Source organism: Lynx rufus, unplaced genomic scaffold, assembly GCF_022079265.1.
Source record: "Lynx rufus isolate CCGP_SWC_20201006 ecotype Redwood Valley unplaced genomic scaffold, mLynRuf1.p SCAF_2, whole genome shotgun sequence".
Lineage (NCBI taxonomy): Eukaryota > Metazoa > Chordata > Mammalia > Carnivora > Felidae > Lynx > Lynx rufus.
In genome coordinates, this window is record NW_025814834.1 from 72,055,650 (window position 1) to 72,072,394 (window position 16,745).

The window sequence follows — 16,745 nt, forward strand, 5'->3', positions numbered from 1 at the left end:
CCACAAAGGGCTAGCACTGCAGAGTTTATTCTACTCACTTGCCCTACAAGATTATGGGGAATAAAAATTCTAAAACATCATTGGAGGAAACATTCGATGCCAGAAGGACTTTTAGATCTGTGAAGAATGAGATTGTGCTTCTGAGCTGTCTGTTTGTCCTTAGACTTCAAGGTGAGACATCCCCACGTGTGGCAGAAGGAAAATCCTAACTTTCAGGCAGGTTTGCCCTTTATCCCTTCCTTCTACTCGAAAGCAGTGTTCTCCTGGCCCTCGTTTCCACCTGTTGCCAAACGCGTGGTTATAGAATTAAAAACATCATCACCTATGAGAAAGCCCTCTTGCTCCTTTGTATCCACTTACTTTACCTTCTGAGATTGTTGGTGGGTATAGACATTTCCAAAAGTCAGTACATTTTTTTGAAAAGACAGAGTAATTCATCTGCAGTCTAGGATTTGGCCCCAGTCTGTCTTCCTTCACGCCCATTTGTCTTAAATGGAAGTTCCCTGTTCAGGAAAGCCTGAGGCCTGGGGGTGGAGTCAGAAGGTAAACAGTGGTAGGGCCAAGATTCCCTGGTATTCTCCCCAAACACCTCACAGTGTTGTTCTCAACTTCTGGTTCCCGTAGTACAGCTGCCTTTCAGAAGTGAGCTCACATTCCAGCCTGTCCCTCTGGACTGGTTCACACCGGGGAGAGGAGGAAGCCATACCAGATGACAGCCTAGATCCCTCACTGAGAAGGAATTAGAGTTGGGTTTTTTGTTGTGTTTTGTTTTTTTGGCAGAGAAGTGTTGAGAGGCACTCTTGCTTCCACCCTGTCATTAGTGGGTGGGTAATAGTGATATAAAATAAGAGATGAATTAGGATAATAAGAGGCAAAGGAGAAAGGAGTAAATTTTCCATAAGTAATATTTTTCTCTTCCTGGTTATTTAACTTTGAAACAGAACTTGAAAGTAGTAATCAGAGTTCTGTAGTAGACAAAGGACAGAATGTGAGAACCAGACAGGAAGGTATGATTGCCTTTATTACATTAACCAGAAACATATCAAAATATGCACAACTTTCAGGAATATACTACTATTTTCATTGTGGAAAAGCAAAGAAAATGAAAAGTCATGGGTAGACTACTATGCCGTCACCTCCCCCCCCACCTTTTTTTTTCTTTTAAGCTAATGAATACTTATCCCTGTGTGATAGTTTCTGAATCTTTTGCTTTTCTGCGTTCATTTCTTGAGTTGTTCTTTGGGTCATTCTATGATGTGGATATACAGTAAAGCAACCCCAAGAGGGATGATTAAAGGAACAGGAAAAAAAACTTTAAATAGCTTGGGTAGGTGTTTTTGCGTTTCTTACAACAGCTGTCTTCAAGGCTGTACTTCACAAATAAACATATGAGACCTGTTTTTATTCATCCATTGGTTCAACCAAGGTGCCATGCATGCCTACAACATGACAGATACTTGGGCACTGGGGATACAGTGATGAAGAAATAAGTGTCACCACTCCCCACAGGGCTTACATTCCAGAGGGGGAAACAGACACCAAACAAATCACCACAATTCCAAGTTGTTATAAATGCTAGGTATAAAAATACAAATAAAAATTTAAAATTTTTTTAAAAATATAATATGAGCTATAGTATAAAGGGGAACTTGTTTTCTCCTGGGGGAATTGAAGGCCTCTCTGAAGAATGAATGATGAGATGCTAAGGGAGCATTTTTAATTTGGAGGTGGGGGGAGGTGATACAATGTTATTTGCATTTGGAGATTCATCAACAGAATTGAAAACTAGTGGGTCTGCACGTAAAGAAGTATAAAAGTGAATGAAAAGATTCCTTTGGTTCCTTAGAATAAATGTGTTCATCACTCTGTGGTTTGAAAATAATAACTAATATATTTTCTTTACTATCTTTTTCACCAGCGGATAATCATATAAGGGTCTGCGTAAACCTTTGGCTTAAAGTGTTCTATCAATTCCCTTATGGCACCTGCCACAGCTTCTATTGAAGGGATAAAAATGGGGGCGCCTGAGTGGCTAAGTCGGTTAAGCGTCGACTTTGGCTCAGGTCATGATCTCATGGTTTGTGGGTTCAAACCCCACATCGGGCTCTGTGCTGACAGCTCAGAGCCTGGAGCCTGCTTCAGATTCTGTGTCTCCCTCTCTCTCTCTGCCCCTCCCCTGCTCATGCTGTCTCTCTCGCTCTCTCAAAAATAAATAAACATTCAAAAAAAATTTAAAGAAAAAAGTTGAACTACATTTTGTCATGCACACACATACAATTTTGTTTTCTGTTTTTTGTCCCCATTCATTCAGCTCCCACAGAACCTTTATTGTGTAAGTTTGCGGATGGAGGACAGAAGAAGAGGCAGAACCCAAACAAATACATCCCTAATGGAAGACCATGGCATAGAGAAGGAGAGGTGAGACTTGTAAGTCCCTTCTTGAGACTTCAGTGTGGGTGTGTAATCATGAGAGCCTACTTGACTGGGCACACATGCAGCATCTTGACTTGGCCGCTGTACTTCTGAAATAGGTGCCAGCATTCAGGCTTTATGATGCAGATGATGTCCCATTAAAACTCTTCCCAGTGAAAATGGTGCTAAGAGAGTGATGACTCTCCAGATGGACAGATAGATGGTGGGTGCAGTTAATGGTTCCCAGTTAGCTGCATATCAAGTAAAAGAAAATTTTTAATTGCTTCGAAGAAATGGAACAACTGTTTGGTATTTTTTTAACGTCATGGTCTCTTCAAGGTTTACATTTATAATTACTCAGAAATTATCCTAAGTAACATTATTAAAACAAACAGTGTATTTGTTGTTGAGTTTTTTGCCTAATTCTTTTGAGTAATGTTCTTTAAAAAAAAAAAAAAAAGACAATAAAAATATTGGATGTCCATTTCTCCATATTTATTTTCAATGAATTTTTTTTAAGTAACCTACTAGTTCAAGAATGTCTAAGGAGGTGCCATCCAGTAGAAATGTTAGAGTCTTCAGAGACTCAGACTCAGAGAAATGTTTAGAGTCTTCACTGTCCAGTGATAACCACGAGCCACATGTGGCTATTTGAGCACTTGAGATATAGCCACTGTGCTGGAGAGACGCCATGTTTCAATAACTGCATGCAACTAATAACTACCAAACGAGACTGTGCAGGTGTAGAGCTGAATGCTCATATTGAGTTTATGTTTGCCTAAAGGAAACTCTCACTTTTATCAAATGCTAGTAAACTATCTCTATTTTATGTTGCCATGACCTAAGAAATGGAATTTGTAAACCTTGCCCTTGCAGTGAGTGATTCTTTTTTTTTTTTTTTTTTCTTTCCCATAGGCTGGAATGACACTTACGTATGACCCAACCACAGCTGCTATACAAAACGGGTATGTCATTAAGATCAATGCATAATGGCTTGAGGGAAAATGTGAAGGTGGAAGATATCAGACATTTGTTCCGGGAATTATTCTTTTTAAAGGATTACTTAATAAAGGCTTTTGTGTTTGTTCTAGATTTTATCCTTCACCATACAGTATTGCTACAAACCGAATGATCACTCAAACTTCTCTCACACCCTATATTGCATCTCCTGTATCTGCCTACCAGGTTTGTACCTTTAGGATTCATCAAGAGTGTGACAACTTGCCGGCTGTGAATCACTGCTGCGTTTTTATGTGTCTTAAAATTTTAAACACTTATAATGAAATTTAAGTCCAATGTTATGCAGCTTGGATAGCCAGTTTAGAATAAGCTGCTTTTTATTTGACAGAGAGACTTACTTTTATGTAAGAGAATATAAAACAAGAGAAAATGGTTATCAGCTGTCAGTCCTTGAAATCATAGCATTTTAGAATTGGGATGAACCCACATACTTCCTCCACAGCGGGCTTTGCTGTTGGACACCACGTGTCCCAGAAGTTGAAACTTAAAAAACGTTGACGTTAGGTAAAATACAGAATAGGTGTGCACCGTTGCCTTTGTTTATTCCTCAGCAGGAACTAAGAAAAGAGCAAGTGAACATGCTAATGAATAAAGATGTGTCTCCATCAGGTAACATTAAATGAGCAATGCAATGAGATTTGCAGCAAAAAAAAAAAAAAAAAAAAAAAAAAGGAGGTGACTCCCTGTTTAAACAGGTTATTTTGAGGAGGCTTTATCTTAAATTCCCAACTTAGCACCAAGATCTCATGAAGTACCTTGTTCTGTGATTCGGTTTTATTGCAGGGTTACCTCCTATTCGCCACGAACCCGGTGGTGTTCATTTCTCCTCCTATAGCAGAGTACCTCTAACAGGGTTACCGCCTTGGTCCAGACAGAAACATAACAACAGTTCAATACAGACACGTGGGAATATAGTTCTCTCTTTTGTTGACTGTTGAGATCCTGTGTGACTAAACTTTTGTGTATTCTTGTTTGTTTGTTTTTTTTAAAACAATTGAATTAGATGTTGTAGCCCTGATTTCTGGGGTTAGGGAACTACAATATCTAATAACTGTGTTATTTTATTTCTGTAAGCCTCAGTTTCCTCATCTTTAAAATGGGGATAATAATAGTTTCTTTCTCATAGGCTTGGTATGAGGACTAAATAATGTAAAGAGCTCAGCACAGTACCTGGTGTATCATGAGCAGTCACTACATGTTAGCCGTGATTATCATCATCATGTTAATACATATACAGGATTAGCGGGCTGATGAGAGTATATTCATTATACTTTTTAAAATAATGGATTGGTCAACATAAGCAATATCATTAAGGTGGTTCTGTCTGAAAACATAAAAGTAGCTTCGAATAATAAAGAGAAGTGGTTAAGTGCACTGAAACTGAAGTTTTAATGGAGCATTCGTAGCTTCCCTCAGCTTTTAGGTCTTCTTTCTGCCTTTTCCTGAGTTCTCACTCATTTTTTCTTTTATCTGTCTGGGTTTTCAATGTTACTTGGGCTAGTCCTTCAATCTGCTGGGCATGGTATTTGCTGATTTCATGCCTCTTTCATTATTTTGGACATAAAATTTTTCTATTTTCCCTTACTCTAGAAGCCTCAGTGAGATCTGCTCTAATGTGTTTTCCCTAATTAACAATTCCCTAATGAAAGGTAGTTCTTTTTAAAAATCCGAACTTGGAAACCTCTGCCATTTATGTAGATCATTAAAACTAGGGACAAGTAAGCTTATTCTCGGGTAAATGATTGTGCATATTGATTTGAATTGTGCTGCTATAACTATTTCAGCTACTAATGCATGTCCCTACCACCTTTTTCCCTCTTTACTGTAAGGCAGTGAGCATTACGGCCACAGAATTGTTTCATAGAATAGAAAAAAGAAATTAGGAGACCTGACTGTGGAAACAGCATTTCATTTCAAAGGCCTGATTTCTTCTCCTGAGCATTCTGTGTTTCCCTAAGATGCATCTGGAATTTCATTCCATTTGCCACTTAGTGCTGTAACCTGTAAAACTGAGGTTCTTAACCCCATAAATTCAGGGACACAGTGGGGTCAGCAGATGAGCTTCAAGTAGTCTGAGATTCCCTTAAATTGTTTGCAAAATGTTGCTTGTGTGTATGCAGTTAGTTGGGGTTGGGGGGCGGGCGGTGGGAGGGAGACAGAGTTCTATTTCTTTCATCAGGTTTTCAGAGGGAGCCATGACCCAAAGGAGGGGAGAACCAATGGTGAAGAATTCAAAGAACATAGATTATTATTCCCATTTTATAGTTAGGGAAAATTGAGGAATAGAAATTGACAGGAGCTCGTTTGCTGCTTCAGAAAGAAAATTGGATTAGGTGTTATAGCTCCCTAACCCCATAATGCTGTAAGCTGTTAGATTATTAGGACCACTGAAAGCATACAAAAATGAGAGCATCTTGCCCCAATTGGGGGCTACAGGGAGCTGCTCTCCTCCCCACAATTTATTCAGTGAAGGCCTCGCACTCGTGTTGGAGTGGGCCTTTCTCCACTAAACCACCATATGCTTATACAATTGGATTTGAGAAATTGGCATCTGCAAGAAACCACCAGTAGTACCCCAGTGGGGAAAGACTGCAGTCCAGATAACTGAAATGTTAACAAGGCAGAAGCACTTAACTTTGGTCTGCCTTAGGTGGCAAAGGAAACCAGAGAAAACAAGTATCGGGGCTCTGCTATCAAGGTAAATCACAATACATTCTTCCCCCCATGACTTTCCCCCATATCCTCTCTATAGAACCTTTGAAGTTAACAGTAGGGGATAAGATACAGGAGGGTTTTGTTGCTAAGAATTAGAGACTGAAACTTAATTTTTTAACAGTTGTGTAGCCTCTGTAATGCTCTGGGCATCAAGAAATGGACTGATATTTTTTTCTCTGGAGTGGCAGACTGCACAGGCTTTCTTTCCTGCCATGGAACCTGACTCTCATGGCTTATTCCTGAACCCAGAGGGTCTACTGTGCAGGTGCCCTTTTGACTGTACATGTCAAGATGTAGTTACTGGAGTTTAATTTCCTAAATCTGATTTTCAGATTTTTATTTTCCACACTAACTAGAAATTGTTGACCACCAGACAAGATTCCTGAAACCTAATGTCCTGGTATCAAAGAGGGATTGAATTTCGTTATTCTTTTTAAATAAGCACATACTTTAAGGATTAGTTTGTAATGAGATGTGCTGGAATTAATTCTCATTCATCTGCATTCCTAAAGTGCCTAGGTCTTAACACTTTCACGATTTGAGTTGTTTACTTGTTTATCTCCTTGCTTAGACAATAAATTGCTTAAGGGTGGGGCCCATATCTTCTTTGCCTTTTTCTCTTTGATGCCTGGTACTCAGTTAATACTTCTTGAATGGGCACGTGGAACTTGGTTTTAAATAATCATTTCATCCTATTCAGAGTGACCAGTTTGCCAAGAACTCTAACTGCCTTGATCTTTTTAATCATTGATAGTATTGCTTCCTTATTTTCCTCCTGTAGATTTTAACATGATTAAAAGATCTCTAGAGAAATCGCTAGCATTCCAATGAAAATCAATGTTTCTTTCAAAATCCTCCCTTTTCCAGGTGCAAAGTCCTTCTTGGATGCAACCTCAACCATATATCCTACAGCACCCTGTAAGTTTTTCACCTTCATGGCCTTGTGGTTTGCAACATTTAGAAACCCATTCTCTGGGTTAAAACCTTTTGCCAAAGATGGTATGGGATTTGGGATATGTTAAGCATGGCATATGCGAATGTACAAGTTCAGTATAAAGCGTCCACTCGCCTTTGTCTTAAAACAAATTGGTACTTGACATCAAATTAAATTTGCAATGGTAAGAACTTAAAATGTATCATATTTGAAGCAGGGTACCATTTTCTTCTTTATACCAGTTCTATAGAGGACCACCCAATTGAATTTTAAAATTTTGAAGTTTTAAAATTACTGTTTTTAACAGTAGTTGGGATGAAACAGTTCATTTTTTTAAATTGCATTCTGTTTAATGCAGGTATAAAGCGTTACAAATTAGGCTAGAGATTTTTATCAGTGTTACTTTAGCCTCTCTGTAGAAATTATAAATACTGAAATAGTAACACTTTCTTTGATAAATGTGATTTCTTTAGTGGCGTGAGCATTTGTTATATTTATGTGCATATTACATTTTTTAATTGAGTTACACTAAGTGTATTTATGTGTTTTTCAAAAATACATAAAATCCAGTTTGTTGAATTAAAACATGCCTTTTAAAAGTTGAAAAATGGGGGCACCTGGGTAGCTCACTGGGTTAAGTGTCCGACTGCTGATTTCACCTCAGGTCATGATCTCACAGTTTGTGAGATCAAGCACCACATTGGGCTCTGCCCTGACAGATGTTTCGTGGAGCCTAATTGGGATCGTCTCTCTCTCTCTCTCTCTCTCTCTCTCTCTTTCTCTCTCTCTCTCTCTCTCTCTTCCTCGTCCCCCAAAATAAATAAAAATTAAAAAAATAAGTAAATAACAGTTGAAAAATAAAAGTGGAGAACAGAATCACCAAAAAAAGCTAACAGCACCCAACACAGTGGCCTATATGCTCATCATAAGAAGGCTACAAATTTGGCCCTCTGCTTTTAGTCACTAAGGCAAAATGGGAATTCTGATAAGCAGAACAATTCATGGTACTTGTAAGATAATAACAGATCCGTTGTTTAGGAAAAGCAAACCATTGTTGGCCATAAGAGGAGGTAGGAATTTCTCTCAGGACAGCTCCTGAAGGATAGCATGCAATATGAGACCATGTGTATGAAACAGTAATCCCAGGACATGTTCTAAATTGGAAGTTGCTGAGATGACTTTGAAGTAGAGAAAACAAGTTTCGCTGATACCACAGGAGATGAGCTCTCCGATGACACGTGTATGTGTCTATATAAACACGCACACATATTTGTCTCTGTGTGCACAGTCCTGGACAGTAGCTCCTACCGATGAATGAGAAAAGGGGGCAGGAAATTCCTTCAGCATATTCTGGGCTTCTGAATCATTTCCATGTTCCCACATACTTTTTGGTGATGCACACCAAAAATTTAAAAAGAAATTTTCAATGACATGCATTAACAACAAACAGTGTCTGACACACATCTATATCTTTTTTGGGCAACTTTTGGAGACAAAGCCTACACATATCTTAGTTTAACATCTTAGAGGAGACAGTGGTAGTGTGTGCAGAAGGTTCCTATCTGCCTTTCCCTACCCAATTTAGACTGCAACCAGAATTAAAGTGCCCACATACCAGTCTCTGCCTTATTTGTGCTCTAATTATCAATAAATAACAGCGTATTTATTGAAGGGGTAGATCAGTTGCAATGATACCAAAAATGTGACATTAATATTGGTAGGATGTGTCAGAATAACTGCATTCTCAGGTAATTGGGTGATTGCAGAAGTGAGAGGAATGATGTAATCCATAAGAATGTCACATAGGATAAATTAGAGAAAATGCAGAAATGGATTTAACTGCATTTCGGTTTAGACAATCTGTGTATCATTATGCATTCATTAAAAATGATGATAGGGGCACCTGGGTGGCTCAGTCGGTTGGGTGTCCGACTTCGGCTCAGGTCATGATCTCACAGCTTGTGAGTTCAGGCCCCACGTCGGGCTCTGTGCTGACAGCTCAGAGCCTGGAGCCTGCTTCGGATTCTGTGTCTCCCTCTCTCTCTCTCTCTACTCTCCTCTGCTCATGCTCTGTCTCTCTCTGTCTCAAAAATAAATAAACATTAAAAAAAAAAATTAAAAATGATGATAATGATGGCTATGCACTAAGTTAGATAAATATTTATAATAGAATGTTACATTCAAAGCAAAAACCTAGGATATGAAATTGTTTATTGTGTATTAGGGAGAGGCTGGGTTATGGGCGATACTTTTTTTTGTTCTCCACCACCCCACCCCATTTAATCGTATTTAATTTTATGTTTAATGCCCAGAATTTTTTCAAATGAAAGCAAAGAACCTGAAATTGGAGTATTAATCATATCTGGATCTGCTTCCCTCCCTTGGTGCCAAATTGTAGCTGAAAGTTCTGAGAAACAGAGTGAATGAAGAATGTGATCTTGATCCTAACAGCCTGATGTTGAGTCAAGTGACTGTCCAGAACATTTTCACACAAAGACACCGTATGATATGTGTGCTGTTTTGTGGCTGCATAGAACATCACCTGTCATTTAGTTTTTAAAAAATTAAGGAAGCATTTTTGTAGCCTTATCCAGCCAAAAAATAGTTTGCATTTCCTACTACAGCTCCTCCTGCTGGACTGGCCTGCTTTACAGCTGAGCAAAAGGAAAGGGGAAGATGTTCAATGCAGTGATTTCAGTGAAATGAATGCTCTTAAGAAAGCTTTAGGAAGCATTAGCTAGAAGATTTTTAGGCAATTGTTAAGGAAACTGTTTGCAAGTGTGAGAGGTTATTTTTGCTTCACATCTCAACAGACTAGGGCATTTCCTTTGCAAAAGGAATGACAGAATCTTCATTCCCTCCTTGAGTTTATCTTACACTGTTCTTGTCTCCCGACTCCCCAGGGGGCCGTGTTAACTCCCTCAATGGAGCACACCATGTCACTACAGCCTGCATCTATGATCAGCCCTCTGGCCCAGCAGATGAGTCATCTGTCACTAGGCAGCACCGGAACAGTAGGTGGCAAATTAATATCCTATGTCTCAGCAAAGGGAGGGGGGTAAATTAATGCAGCCTGTGTCTTATCTATCAATTACAGGCTCTGTGACATCAAAGGTTATGTCCAAGCCCTTCTCACCGCCCCCCAACATTGCCTTCCACATGATTAATTGATGAACTAAATGCCTGTCCTTTGGGTAGCTCTCCTTTACCAGAATCTGGCAACCACACTTGACCACATGTAGCCCTAATCACTGGTGTCATTCATTCATACTGCAGACCTGGTCTCATGAAGCAAAAGATGAAGGTGGTATTTGGTGATAAAGGCAGGAGATTGTTCCTCACTTCTTCTTTTATGAAATTTGGAGGCCCTGTATTAGAGTCTTAGTATTGACTTATTTCTCCAAAGTCCAGGGGACTTAGTTGGGTACTGAGGTTGAGCTGGTGCCAGAGGAACTTTCGGGGTTGATATATATCAACATAGCATTTAGACGGTAAGATGGCCAAAGGCTTTTAATTCAGACCATATCGATGGTGGCAGAAAACAACAAAGGGAGGTATGTTTTCCTTGCTTACATTCAAAACCAGCAGCAGCTTCTTGTGAAGGCTCAGCCGGTTCGTACACATTGAGATCAACAAGAAAGCTTTGCGGCCTTTGGAAAAGGATGATTGTCAGCATCAGGAAACCAAGGGTCCATTTCCTGTTCTGCGGTGACCTGATAAAAACTCAACACATCATTTACTCCTTAGGTCTCCACCTATGGAAATAACTCTATAGATACTAGTTCAGGGGGCTGCTGGAAAGTAATGAGGTCGTTTGAGATGAGATCTTCTAAAATTGCACATTAGTGATATTGAATTATTGAGAATGAGAAGCCCTAGTGATCTTCATGTATGTATTTCTTTGTTAGGAAATCCAAAGACAGGTGGGAATTTTAGTTTGACAAATTCAGAAAGTAGAAAACATTCACTTTGCCTTCCATACGACATACTTACTAATTAAACTTTGCAGTGGCTTATTTAAATTTCTTCTTTGAGAGTTTCAAATACTTGACACCCATCTCAAAATTTCCCAAGCACTCAGAATTTTGCATGGCTTCTCCTTTCCCATCCTGACCGTATTCTCCTTTTCAGTACATGCCTGCGACGTCAGCTATGCAAGGAGCTTATTTGCCACAGTATACACATGTGCAGACAACGGCGGTTCCCGTTGAGGTTGGTACAGACCCTCCAGTGGCCATTCTGGCAATGAGTAGCTTTAGAAACGGGTAAATTAGGGGCGCCTGGGGGGTTCAATCGGTTGAGCATCCAACTTCAGCTCAGGTCACGATCTCGTGGTTCGTGGGTTCAAGCCCCGCGTCGGGCTCTGTGCTGACAGCTCAGCCTGGAGTCTGCTTCAGATTCTGTGTCTCCCTCTCTCTCTGCCCACTCACTCTCTGTCTGTCTCAAAAATAAACATTCAAAACAATTTAAAAAAAAAAAAGAAATGGGTAAATTAGATAGGACTCAAAGATCCATCAGAAGTCAAATATTTGCATAAAGAATTGAGTTTAGAGGGCGTGTATAGCTAGGATTATTTTCAACTGTGAAAGATAATTCTATGCATACCGATTAGTGTAGCAACATCCAGGCCACACACACCCCAAAACTCCCAGAAATATTTTCCCAAGGTTGTAGCACATTTCATACCCTTCAGGAATCTATCTTGTGTCCTGTAAAGTGATACTTACAGGCAAATTAAGATAAAGTTGAAGGGGTGCCTGGGTGGCTCAGTCGGTTAAGCATCTGACTTCAGCTCGGGTCATGATCTTACAGTTCGTGAGTTCGAGCCCCGCATCGGGCTCTGTGCTGACAGCTCAGAGTCTGGAGCCTGCTTTGTATTCTGTGTCTCCTTCTCTGTCTGCCCCTCCCCTGCTTGTGCACTGCCTCTCTCTGATTCTCAAAAATAAATTTAAAACGTTAAAAAAAAAAAAAAAAGATAAAGCTAAAGATTGCAATCCTAGTACCAAAGATTGTCAATAATAATAACTACAAGAAGTAGTCAATTGCAAGTAAGATATTTCGGATGTTTTAGAATCATAATAGGGATGAAGAACAAACCATACCTTTTTTTTAATAGAGGCTGTTAGTATAGCTAAATAACTCTTAGTTTTTATTATAGAAGATACCGCTATGATAATGATCATGGAAGAAGACTGACACTTGAATGACGATTGAACAAAACATAGCATTTTTCTGCACAGTACCCTTAAAATTCCAAGGAAATTCGTCAACCCAGTCAGCCCTACCCACTAGGCAGATCCCACAAGTTCCAGTTGCAGAAACACCCCTAGGCCTGTGTTTGGATCATTTGGGGCATTCTTGCTTTGTTTTGTTCTCCTCTGATTGATTTAAATTTGTGTACATATTGACAGCCACAGTTACAGAACCCACAGTCCCTTATCTGCAATTCTGAAACACAATAAAATCTGAAAGTAAAAATTCTCTTTGTAACCACTTCAGCAAAAACCTGACCTGTGGCAAGACTGAACCCGAATTTATGGAAAGCAAGAATCCTAGCGCACTTACTGGGCATATTTATATCCTTCAGTGTAGACCTGTTCATGTGTTTGGTTATGAGGTGCAGCCCTAGACCCCACTGGATATGTTCTGTGATATACAGCATGTGCCTACCGTTTTTCAGATTCTAAAATCTGAAAATACTGAATTCCAACTCACATCTGGCCTCAAGGGATATTTGTTTGATAAGTTATAGCTTGATATGAAAAGACAACTCATAAACGTTGGGGTGGGAGGTTCTTTGGGTCTGTCAGACATGTTAACTCCTTAGGAAAATAATTAACCTTGAAAACCCTACGTAATATGAAGAAAATCACTTTTAATGAGTGCTTGCTTTTTAAGATGTGGAGCTCAGACCTGAGTAGCAGAGCTTGGATGCCATTGCTCATGTGTCACCTGTTCTGCTTTCTCGTAGGAAGCAACTGGTCAGCAGCAGGTGGCTGTCGAGACGTCTAATGACCATTCACCATACACCTTTCAACCTAATAAGTAACTGTGAGGTATGAAGGCAACATCTTTGTAACTGTAGGGCTCACGTCAAGGAAAAAGTCTATAATTCTTTTATCATAGTGATACTTAGCATAGCTCAGATTTGGTCACACTGCCTTAATCATGGCCAAGGAATCCAGTGTTACTGAAATGTTAAATCAGTGATTTTATGCAATTTCCAGGTTCTGTCCAAAAAGAATAGTGCCTTGTATTGAAGTCAAGTGTATAGTTACTCTCTCACCCTCCTTACCCCTCCCCACCCTAAAAATCTGTAACCTGTCAGAACACCAGGTATCAAATTTGACCTATAGTACATGTACCCAAATTTATATTGCTTTACTCCTCACAAACTGAAGGAAATACGAGATTTTGCCTCACCTAGCATTATAAGATTAGCAATATCTTGACTGTGAATTTAATGTTAGTATCTTTAGATGGGAGGATTGCATTCCCAGCTCTCACCTGGACCACAAGTCTCAAAACTTTTTACTTGGTCATGTAGGTCGTAATAAAATAGCTGTGTGGAACTTAAGACACTTGGGTCTCTGTTTGTTCTGGTGCAAGTGCACCAGAACTGGTGCAGGTCCCAGGTTTGACAGGTGGAGTCAAGGCATCGGAACGACCCTCGGTTCCAGCATTTATTGGTCTGCCACCAGAGATGCCCACCACCTTGCCTTCCTCAAACACCTACACCGTTAAAACAAGAAGGAGGTGCCGTATTATACCAAATGCACAAAAGCATTTATCTTTTATTTTTCTCTTCCAGATGTACAGAAGGGTGTTCTTACATGAAGAAGGGTGTGAAGGCTGAACAATCATGGATTTTTCTGATCAATTGTGCTTTAGGAAATTATTGACAGTTTTGCACAGGTTCTTGAAAACGTTATTTATAATGAAATCAACTAAAACTATTTTTGCTATAAGTTCTATAAGGTGCATAAAACCCTTAAATTCATCTAGTAGCTGTTCCCCCGAACAGGTTTATTTTAGTAAAAAAAAAACAAAAAAAAACAAAAAAACAAAAAAAAAACAAAACGAAAGATTTTTATCAAATGTTATGATGCAAAAAAGAAAAAAAAAAAGGAAAAAAGAAAAAAAGTAAGAAAAAAAGAAAAGAAAAAGAAAACTTCAATTTTCTGGGTATGCACAAAGACCATGAAGACTTATCCAAGTGCATGACCAGATTTTTGTGGTTTTGTCCATTTTTGTGTTGAATTTGCGTTTTCTTCAGCTGTATGAAATGGGCTCTGAAGTTTAAGTAGTCCGACCTCCCCCATGGCGTTCTGTGCTTGCCGTGTGAGTGTCCCTGTACTCAGTGTTGCCCTCCGCGTCTCTCTTCTTAGCTTTTCCGTTTTACTTTCAACGTAGTGTGAAGTGTCTTCTCCTTTTCTATGAATTCCAATTTGCCTTAACTCCTTTGATGCTGTAGCTGTTTCAGTAAAAGTTAGTTCAAACTAATGATGTAGAACGCTTTGACCAAATGAGCTGGTCTATTATGCCTTGTAAAACAGCAGCATAGGGCTTTTAAAAGGTAGTCAATAAAAGTTGCTGAAATTTTGGCTTTTTTAAATATGTAGTAGGTGTTTTTAATGATTTTTCACATGATGTGTAAGGTAGTGAAATGCAAGAAGGGAAAAAACGTTTTGTGTGAAACACATTTTCTGACTGGGGAACTTTTAATAGGGTAAATTGTTTGTAAGGCTGTATGCCAACAGTTTCCTCTGATAGTTTGACTGATTTAGGATATCTGCTGTATGATGCAATGTAAAGTCTTTTTTGCCTTTTTTCAGGAAAAAAAAAAACTAACTCGATGTTCTAGATTTAGTGTAGGTAGCGTTGGGGCTGGGGGTGGGGGGCGGGGGCGGGGAGTCACCGAATGTTTTGTCCTTCCTTTATACTAATGATAGTGCTTTAGAATGAGAATTCTGCCTGAGATCTGGCAAAGCGAAAAACGTTGCTATTGCAACTAAATGGCAAAAGCTAAAAGTAAGGATTTTATCTTCAAACCTAAGCTGAGATATGAATAGAAGCAAAACGATTGGCTACTCGCTCTCTCTATTACATAAATTTGAGAAATAAAAATTACTTGGCACTTTTAAAGGTAACTTCACCAAAGACCGAAGAGCCAGTAACCAGTTGCTCCACCTTGTCTCAGCGTCATATCTTCTGTGCTCTTTATTTTTGCCGGACCAGTTTGCGGTTAGGAGAATGTGCCTTTTTTGTACCTTTGCATTTAGGTTTTATAATTTTAACTGATGTATGGACACACCCAAACAAAAAAAAAAAGCATGAAGGAAGATTTGGATCCAAGCAGTGCCACACTTTACATCATCACTACAAGTATTCAGTGTAAAGAGAAACCAATTTTGAAACTATGAAATTCCTGATTCATAAATACACGGTTATTTCTACTTTAGTACATCTAAGGTGATTCACTGTTCTTAAAGCTCTTTTAGTGAGACGATTGCATACGTTTGAAAAGCAACGGTAAATTAAGTTGTCTTCCAAAACTGTGTACTTGTCTGGTCAACGGTGTGTGATCAGTTATCTACCTCAGAGTCTATTTTCTTTTGTGCTGGGACAGGTTGCTGGCCCTCCCTGTTTCCACAGACCAAATCCTCCTAGCTCAGGAGCTAGGGCTGAGCAGTTATTTCTTTCGAGTATTTTTTAGTTCTTAAATTTTATGCTTGTATTTGATTATAGATGTCAGTGACATTTCATAGTTTCAAAAGTCCTTGCTGCTCTGAGAAGTGTAGATTCTAGTGAAAATTACATAGTCCTAAGAGAAATGTGTTTTGTTTTTGTTTTTGTTTCCTTTTTTAAAGTTGTGGTATTAATTGGTTCTATGCTCCCTGGAATATTACTGCTTTGTGAAAGTCCAGACTGAACGCAGCGCCCTCCTTGTACCTAATACATTTATAAACCTGGGTCTCTCACTACTTGATATTTTTGCATTAGTTAAGACAGAAATTTGATAGCTCGGTTAGAGGGGAGGGGAAATCTGCTGCTAGATATGTCTGAACTAAGTGCCATACTCGTCTGGGTAAGATTTGGGAAACATAACCTCTGTACATAAAAAAATAAAAATAAAAAAAAAATCAGTTAAACATCACATAGTAGACAGCCATTAAATTATAAAAAAAATTAATTTATGAAGAAAGACCTTTTGTACAGATTGAAAAAAAAAGATTTTCATAGAGATATCTATATGATCAAGAGAGTTAATTTTTTATTTTTGTTTTACTAGTGCCACAAACTTGCCAGTGGTAACTTATTTGTCCGGTTCAAGATAACTCTGTAGTTTTCTTTCCTAGGACTTGTTGTTAAACGCCAAAAGACATTTTTGAACTGTACATTTGATCAGATTGTTAGCTTTTTCTGTTTTATTTCTTTTGAAAACCTTTGAATAAAAAACATCTGAAATTTTATTTTTCCTGTCAATTTTTTTTTTAATTGGTTCATTGTAGATTAGAATTTCATGCATTTCACTTCTGATCTCTTTCTTCAGCTGAGTTAGTTGGTCTGAAAGTGAGTTGAAAATTACTTCAGATTCGGTATGTACTCAAAATACATGTCCTTGGAAAGAAGTGGGAAAACCTTGCCGCCACCTTCTTTTTTG

General features: G+C 38.8%; 1 protein-coding gene across 6 annotated transcripts in view; it reads left to right on the top strand.

Moving 5' to 3' along the window:
• The window catches only part of RBMS1 (RNA binding motif single stranded interacting protein 1), a 217,409-nt gene extending 203,225 nt beyond the window's left edge, over positions 1-14,184 (top strand). For 3 of the 6 annotated variants that reach the window (XM_047083581.1, XM_047083582.1, XM_047083584.1), the window contains exons 7-15: positions 2,312-2,427; positions 3,328-3,377; positions 3,504-3,597; positions 6,083-6,130; positions 7,015-7,065; positions 9,985-10,095; positions 11,213-11,293; positions 13,053-13,137; positions 13,893-14,184. In XM_047083581.1, the coding sequence (XP_046939537.1) occupies positions 2,312-2,427; positions 3,328-3,377; positions 3,504-3,597; positions 6,083-6,130; positions 7,015-7,065; positions 9,985-10,095; positions 11,213-11,293; positions 13,053-13,130 (629 nt within the window). In that variant the 3' untranslated portion in view covers positions 13,131-13,137; positions 13,893-14,184. The remainder of the gene's footprint in view (positions 1-2,311; positions 2,428-3,327; positions 3,378-3,503; positions 3,598-6,082; positions 6,131-7,014; positions 7,066-9,984; positions 10,096-11,212; positions 11,294-13,052; positions 13,138-13,892) is intronic. The other 3 variants (XM_047083583.1, XM_047083585.1, XM_047083586.1) reach the window with 3 other exon arrangements.
• Positions 14,185-16,745: the final 2,561 nt, after the last annotated feature.